At 40.6% G+C, this 8,695-nt stretch overlaps 1 protein-coding gene across 1 annotated transcript in view; it reads right to left on the reverse strand.

The window, feature by feature from the left end:
• Positions 1 to 7,891, reverse strand: part of MAPKAPK3 (mitogen-activated protein kinase-activated protein kinase 3) — a 47,744-nt gene extending 39,853 nt beyond the window's left edge. The window contains exon 1 of the mRNA XM_010077579.1: positions 7,667 to 7,891. Within this exon, the coding sequence (XP_010075881.1) occupies positions 7,667 to 7,891 (225 nt within the window). The remainder of the gene's footprint in view (positions 1 to 7,666) is intronic.
• Positions 7,892 to 8,695: the final 804 nt, after the last annotated feature.

Consider the following 8,695-nt stretch of genomic DNA (forward strand, 5'->3'; position numbering starts at 1 on the left):
GATCCCGGGAGCTGCCTTAGGGCCTGTTACTTGGAAGCCAGCATACTTACAAGAGTATCCAAGAAAAAAAAAAATCCTGGGAAAAAGCCCATGGATAAAAGCCAGAGTTTGAACTGGCAGGACTTAAGATCTGTGAATAGTGCAACTTTAATAAGATTGGCTCCTTAGCTAGAACATCTGAAATTACTCCTAAAGATGGCACATTTGTGGTGGTTTGTTTTAGGTTTTTTTAAGTAAGTTCAGCAAGCAAATTTTTCTGGAAGAAATTAATTTTACACAAATTTAATATTTTTCTCTTAAAACAGACCATGAAAGCTTCAGTGCAAATGCCATATACTACAAAGATTCAGGAACTAGGAAGCCATGCGTGATGTACATGCTGAGCAAGAATTCTCTCCCCCTTCACTCCCGAGGTATTAAAACGCTGGAGTGTTATAGCTTAATCTCATTTACTGAGCTTTGAATCATCTTAAGTACCTAAGAAGTCTGTGTAAAATGCCACAATCCATGCAGTTTATACACCCTAATCCAGACAGACTGCACCACCAGCTTTCACTGGTGATGATGGAAGGAAGTTCTCACGGTTTTCCAATTAAGCAAACAGGTCCTCTACTCTCCACCTCCAACACCAGCTACATCTCTGCCCCTCTCCTTTTCATGAATGTCGCCACGTCTTCTTAGAGTGTAAGAGCCACAATGCAAACAGTTCACAGCTATGCAGGCAGCTGTACTGTTGCTATTAGAACATTACACACAATCCTAAAGTTTGGTGTTCTACAGACATAATTAATATGGAAAATATTCTGTAACAAGGAAACACGCACTTCATAGGAGAAATGGGAGCTTTTCAGGGTCAGGCAAATACTAACTGCAAAAACACTTAGGGATGCAAAATCTTGGATCTGATTATGTAAATAAATCAATGATTGTATCTTTTTTAAGAAAAAATAATCACTGTATACAGTTTAAGATATTAGCACAAAACAGTCTTTATATGCAAGAGATTCATCTATTAACTTATTCACATTGGCTCTTGCTCCCAATGACAGTGACATCTTCCTTCTCTATGCTTCCCATGAATTTATCACAACATGAAGATAATCTCTTTTTTCTGTTGAGACTTAACTGGCAGCAAGCTACCATGAGAAGTCATTTATTCTCAGACCAAGCTGCTCTTACACAGAGTGCTACCACAGGCAGAGAAAAATATACTAAGGAAAAAAAAGATGTGTGAGCTGTGACATTCAGGTGGGGCCCTGATTCTTCCCAAATTATAGAAGACGTTATCAGGTTTTTCAAGTCTGGGCATCTCTCTAGATGGTATTACCATAAGTAAATAAGGCTGAAGGACACCTGTCTTGTAAATGATCTTTAAAATTCTTGCTTATTGTTCCCTTGCACTAAAGCTGATTTGCAAAATCCAGTTATCCGTAACGAGACTCCCAGCTAGCATGAATCAGCGAGGTTTTACTTTAGTTAAATGGAATAGGAGGATTTAGACTCTAAAGGGAGGAGGGAGAGGCAAAGAGAAGGGTATTCTAGTCCAAAGAGTGTCAAGTGATCAGTCATGTCTGACTGATACGCACACGTGCTCTCCCCTTAAGCACCTTCCTCGCAGTTGAAATAAGACAAGTAACTATAATACTCTCTCAGATCTTTGAACCTGAGTGAAGGTAGGCGAACAAACCTTGACCTTCCCAAGTTTTGCAGCTACACAGCTCGGGTATAACTTGTGCCAGCGTGCTAGTAGACTGGAAGAGAACACAGAAGGTGCAAAGTTGTATCAACATAGTTTTGTTTTTCCAAGATGACTTAATGATTTATAGCATTTGCCTTTCTGTTTGCACTTTATAGGTTTAATGACCTGCCACAAAACCTAGTTAAGAATTTACTACACATGGTTTTATTATTTCAGACCAAGCCCTCTTTTTTTTTTTTTTTTAATTATTTGCTGTACTTCAAATAAGGAGACGACCAGCCAAGTAAATTGATAAAGTCCACCTGTTTTAAATTAACTAGTCCAACTGACACTCTGGAAGGTGCCATTCTGGCCCAAATATGTACAAAGTGCTGAAAGACTCAGGTCTTGAATGACTCATTGGTTTAAAAAAAATTCTGGTAGCAGTAGAAACGACCCACTTTTTAATCGACTGAATGTTATTTTAGGTATTTTATGCATATTTACGTCATACTTACCAAGATGGGTACTGAAGGATAAAATTCAAGGACCAGTCTCACGCTATCCATATTTTAGGTACTCCTCCATACACTGGGGGCTGCCTTTTAACTAGAACTTTTCTGAACTCATATTCATTCTACATTGTATCTGGCTTTGATCTACAACACATAGCTCCTGGACTTTATTACTCATACTCAGCTGTATTACTGACACTGAATTTACTGTAGCATGAAATAAACCAGTATAAATAGGCTGCAGGAAACATCGTAGGTATGAGGGAGCTACAGAATACTTCACTAGAAAGTGAGAATTTCCTCCTGAAACATACAATCAATTCAGTAAAGCAAGAGCTCCTTCATCCTGCACAAAACCTAACCAATAATTACACTTGGTTTCCCTGAATTCCCAACAGAGTTCTAGCTAAGTACAACATTATTCTTCGTTATTCTAAAAGTGTTGAAATGTTTCATTCCTGATGTGGTATAATTTTCTTCTCTTCTAAAAATGTGATCTATAGCATCTAAGAAGCTTGTTAACATTTCCTATTCTACAGTCAATCATCAGCCCAAAATAACCGTCACTTTCACTGTACGCATTGCCTTCTCCACTGCTGCATTCTTTTCCTTGATCATCCTCTTATTTCAGGCAATAAATGGGGTGTTTTACAAGTACCAGCTATTTAGATAACTTGCAAAACAAATATTTTGGACTGTACAGTCTCCCATTTATGAGCAACCATGACCTGACTTCAGGGTAGGTATATTAACTGAAAACAGACTATCCAGCAATTAGCTTATATGATTAGTATTATTTAACCTAATCAGAAACATTAAGATTGAGTGAGAGGTAGAAATGTAGCTCCAGACTAAATGAAGGTGATGCAGAATTACTATCTTTCTCCAGTGACTTCACTTTGGAAAGCAGAACAACGTTCTCGATATAGCCCTATGTGTGGTTTCCAAGAACAATTTTAGGAATTATATTTTGCAAAATTTCTTTCTCCATTACCTTCTTTCCTTCCTTCTGAGCACAAAGTTATGCTAATACTCTTATGGGTAACAGTAGAGCCTCCTACTCTATGTTTATCATTTAATCATTCACCAAAAGTTCCTTAAATCTAAAAGGCAAGGAGCCTGTCCATTTTTGTGTTTGCTTCTTGCTTTATTTAACATTCGAGCTTCACCTATTTGTCTTCAAACCAGCAAGTTACATACACTGATTGCTGACACTTAGCAGGACAGGAGATTTTCCATGAGGCAAGTCATGGCTTAACTCACTATTTATTCTAGACAATAAGACCTATGAACTAGCAGGTCCATTCACATGTGCTCTGCCTTAACCCAGAAATCTCAGATGACTGGAAGGCAGCTGCAGTATATGGCACATATGCACAGTGCTTAGGGGAGAAGCACTTTACAGCTGCTATATTGTTATTTGGGAGAGTTCTATCAAAAGTACCAATACACTCATAACCGATGTACTTTGTTTTCCTCAAGTTCCAAGAGCCTTTGTTTTGCTACTATGCTGGAATTGTCCTTCCTTTTCTGCCAGAAAGAAGCAACATCTGTTTACTCAAGATGAACAGCATGCCAGCGACACATAACAATGTAACAATGTTTTTACATATGAAACATCCACAAAAATCCTGAAGCTACAGATAAAGACAAAACCCATACCCCAGCAGAACACTCCCTAGCTCTCTTGATCCCAATCCTGTCTGAGCCCTTTCTACCATGTTTCACAAGAATAAAGTAGGTCATCAAATGCTTTGAAATACTATTTTGACACCACTTAGAAAGAATTTGTGCCAAAAAAAAAAAAAAAAAAAAAAGGAAAAAAAAGTGAGGAAAAAAGAAAGAAAGATCAAGGAAGTGTACAATTGGGTGTTTTTTTTAATGGGAGGCAAGTCCCAGGAATCCACATTTATCCTCACAGGTAGTCAGCTGTTTTGGTCTCCTCCTCTCCCTAAAAGCAGGGAGGAGTGTGAAAAACAGCTGAGAACACTCAGGTTGATGACAGTGTTAAAGGAGTAGAGGTTAAATTTTAGCCCCAAAAGGTAAAGTGAACAGAAGGGGGCAGGCTGGCAAAGAAATAAAAATAGAAGAGTGACTAGACTTCACTTGATTGCTATTTCTGGATCAACTATGGAAAGAGATCTGAGAAGGTTTTCTATTTGCAAGGGAGAGAAAGAACAAAACATAGCTGCCTTCTAGAAGGCCACAGTCCTGCACAGCAGTTTTGTTTATGCTTCTTCTTTTCTAAATCCCCCAGTTCTCACTACAAGGAAACACTGCTGTTCAGCCAAAATGTCATTAAGCGTCTAAGTGAGTAACCAGATCAGATTTGCTGGAGCAGGACAGCAATGCGTGTGGCATTTCAATCGAACAGAAACAAAGCTGACCGCACATTGTAAAAGCATGTAGCAAATCACAACGCCAAGCGGAGTAAACTAAGCCACATAATATTTGAGGAAAATAACCAAAGCCCTGCAGTATCTCTGAGAGGATGTCTTGTGTTTTCCCACTCTAAAATGATTAGTGAAATTTTAACTAGTTCCAATTATGGACACAGACTAAAGACAACAACAGGGACCTCCCAATTACAGTATGTAGCGCTTGACTGACACAAGGCTCAGGGGCTGAATGTTTCTGCCTGTTCAAGCCCTTTCCTTTTGAGTAGCTCAGTTAAAATCCTTCCATTGAGTAATTTCTATCCAGATTCTGGCTGTGCTGGCTTTCCTCCCGATAAAGAAAACCTGCAGGCAGAAAGCAGCGCCATCTGCCAAGTCAGAAGCTGCTTTAATGGGCAAGTTTGGTGCGAAGGGGAACAGACTATTACGCTTTATCTTCAGCAGCAGGAGTGATGTTTTCCTTTCCCTGTGAGCACACTCATGCCTGAAGTATTTGTCCACAAATATATGTAGACCTTAATGGATACTGCACAAGCAACCTCCAGAAAAAAAATCTACCCAGCATCCCTTTTTTCCTGTTCAACTTGCAATTCAATCTTTACATTTCTCTTTACCAGTCAGACCAGTTGGTTTTTTTCTTTGACAGCTTCATCAGCCTCCACTTTCTACTCCTGTGAGTGAATGATAACACACCTAGGAAGTGTGAGCAGTGGCAAGGCAGAAACACCAAGGCCCTGTTGTCCCTTGACAGATAGTTCTGCACCGAAGCTGTTCCTGAACTTTTTTTTTTTCCTCCAAGTTTCTTGTCCCTTTTGCATAACTGCTTTGACTGAATGGTTTGCTCCGAAGTCTCATCTGGAGCAGGCTTGGGACTTCCATGGCCCAGTTCAAGTTTCAGGAGAAACAATGGAAGAACTTCCTCTGAATACTTCCATCCTTTCAAACATCTTCAGGGCTAGGAAAATATCTTTCTATTCTTGCCAATTAAACAAGCACAATTTTTATCCTTCCTAGTTGGATAATCTGCTCATTAGACCATCTTTGGAGAGAACAGTGGATTCTCTCTGGGCTGCTGGCAGTTTTACTTAATTGCATATTTAACTTTTTATTCAGCACTTAAACTCATAACTATGAGAAATACATACATGAAAGCAGCAAACTATTATCTGCCATTTAAACTCCCTAGAGAACTCATAAACATCTTAATATTTCTGACCCTTTCAGAAGAAAAGTGCACACATTCCACAGCTGGGGAAGGAAAGAAGGGGGGGCAGGATGACACATATATAACATAATTTCAGTGATATATTAGCCATTCCTGACAACACTCCAGTTTGGGAAGGGGAGGGGTGCTTTGGTCCTTAATATATTTTAAAAGTTCGGAAAAATCATCCAACTCAGTGCTGAACACAAACTGGTATTAGACGATCTACTATAGGTTCCTCCTCCCCCATGAGGCAGAGGACGTTCTGTCAGGGCACAGCAGCTTTACCTCTCTTCTCCCCTTCCCCAACTCTGAGCACTGAATTTTAAAAATATTTTACAGATGCTAGTATCCATAGGAATATATTTTTTATTTGATTCTAAAGCTACAAAATTGTGCTTTGGAATGGCAACTTCTATTTTAAAATGTTTCCAGCCCTCATGACTACAAAACCTTTGAAGTATGAATGGCATACAATCAGCAACAAAGCCACTAAACTCTTCAGAAACAGCAGAACAGCTTCAGTATTAACTATTATCCTTCATCACAGTATGCTAAGTATAGAAATTAATGTTGATAGGATTTCAGAAGGATCTGATTAACAGATCACCTCAGAGCTGTAAAAACCTGACTCTCCCCTGTGCAGACACAAAACCCCAGTGCTTCCAGTCTGTTTGCCAAAACCTCCACTTTCGCCATGATGAACTTCTGTGAGTCAGCTACATGAAGCTAATACAAAAATCTGTGTGATAAAGAAAATGAGAGTGTTGGAAACATGTGAATTAATCAGCATGTTATTGTATTATAAGCTTTTTCTAGTTCCTCTATTAAAATTTTTTTCAATACACAAAGCTACGAGATATTTCCAGTCTGCTCGATCAAAGTGCGAAGGCTTTGCTGGGGACAGCAGTTATAGTTTGGTAAAACCACATCCAGACCTTGGCAGGCCTTCCAGCTGACCACTAGCAGATTTGTCCTGCTGCCAGCAAACACGGAGTGTGAGGTTTAAGAAAAGGAAGTGCACCTGAAAGCCTTCTAGATATCCCAACTAATCAGATAAACACCAGCAAGGACTCAGTAAAGTTCTTAAGTAATCCTCATGACAATTACCCCAGCTGGTTTTCAGTCTTACCATACAGGAACATCCCAGTTCTCATTTGAGCTGCTTTTTTCTAGGGATGTGGTTTAAAAAAGCATCAGGGAAATCTTCAAGTTTAAAAGCTGCAGAGCAAAAGGTAGGTAAGCTTTATGTTCTCTAATGAATGGTTATTGCTTCATTTCTTTAAGTGGTACTTATCACCATGAATATCTACTGAATTTACTTGCCAATAGTGGTGTAATCAGTGCTTTCCCAGGTAATACCCTTCTGTAACCGGATAGCAAAAATAAAGAGGAGAATAAGTGAGCAAACAACTAGAAATGCCCCTTAAGAAAAGTCTTCAAAGGGAGGAAAGCCTTAAGATCAATGAACATTTAAATACTTCCCACTTTAGGCCTATTTAATTGCACAAGATCCAAAATAGTTTCCTTCCCAAGTATTGCATAATACGTTCATTCAAAATCTAGCAAGCTTTCTGACAGAACACACCAAGAAAGCCATGGTTCTCTCCCCCGCTTTTTTGTCTTTTAAATATGAACGCAAGAATTTCACAGCTGATAACATTCTTTGGAAAGTCACACAGAATATTCTGGAAAAGACTCAAGTTTGGACTACAACATTGTAAGTAAGAGCAAATGTCTCCACATATTCAATTTTTGCACTCAGCACTCTATGTGAAATGTAAGCAACAGAAAAAGTAGCTTTTATGTGGCTTTGGAAGTGAACTCTGGCCTCCAAACCATAAACAAGGAAGAAAAGAAAAAGCCTACATACCTTCAAAGCACATTTCTGGCCTGTCTCCTTGTTGAAACACTCCAATACTTTGCCGTTGATTCCTAACCCTAGCACCCGTTTGGAGAGTTTATAGTCATCCGTGACTGCATGTTTTTTTATCTCTAGCTTGACACGGGCCGCTCCCCCAGGCAAGGATTTCACGCTGCTCTTGCTATCCACATGACTCTCTGGCTGGGATTCCTGTTCACCTTCGCTTTGTTCCATATCAGGGAAGAGTCTGAGATGACTGAGATACCCAACAGATTCCCTGTGGGTTATCCTCAGCAGAGTTTCTCCTCTTAGGCGATCGAACCCGGCACTTCAGTCCATTTGCTTGCCATTTAGTCCTGAGTAAAAATGTAAAGGACTATTAGCGACTGATGTGAACTAACCATTCCCCCACCTAACCACTTTTCCCTCTTCCTTTCTCACCAAGATGATGAGGTGCGAGAGAGACCAAAAGTGCAGGTTCGCCTCAGGAAAGCAGACTTTGTTTAGCTTTACAGACTAGTCACCCTAATTCAAATATACACAGCTGTCAGACCGCAGTTATAAATCACTGCTTTTACTGCAACAAGTGCCTGCACCGAGCCTTGGACTGAAGCCTTACCCAGTTAAACTCCGTACAACAGAACAGAGATTGCCTCTGCTTTGAGGAGATTATAAACCTGCATCAACAACTTGTTGCCTCAAGGTTTTGTGTAGAAATTGCCACAATGGTCCCCCGCCTCAGCCCGACACTCCGAGTTAACACAAATACCCGGGTTAAACCCCCAAGGGGCACTGCCTGGGCAGCCGTCAGACCCGATGCTGGGCTGGCACTGACCACATGGCCCCACTCCGCAGAGCGAGGGGCAGGTGCAGCATTTGTTAGGGGACTGTCAAACCACCCAGGCACTGGGGCACACAGAGATGGGACAGCGTGGGCCCCAAAGCCAGGGAGCTGCCTGACCCCGCTGGAGACCAGAGGGCTCCTGGCCTCCCAGGAGCACAGCCCGGGGGAGGGACCGGTGCCAAGGCCTCCCAGCC

Source organism: Pterocles gutturalis, unplaced genomic scaffold (assembly GCF_000699245.1).
Source record: "Pterocles gutturalis isolate BGI_N339 unplaced genomic scaffold, ASM69924v1 scaffold2518, whole genome shotgun sequence".
Classification (NCBI taxonomy): Eukaryota; Metazoa; Chordata; class Aves; order Pterocliformes; family Pteroclidae; genus Pterocles; species Pterocles gutturalis.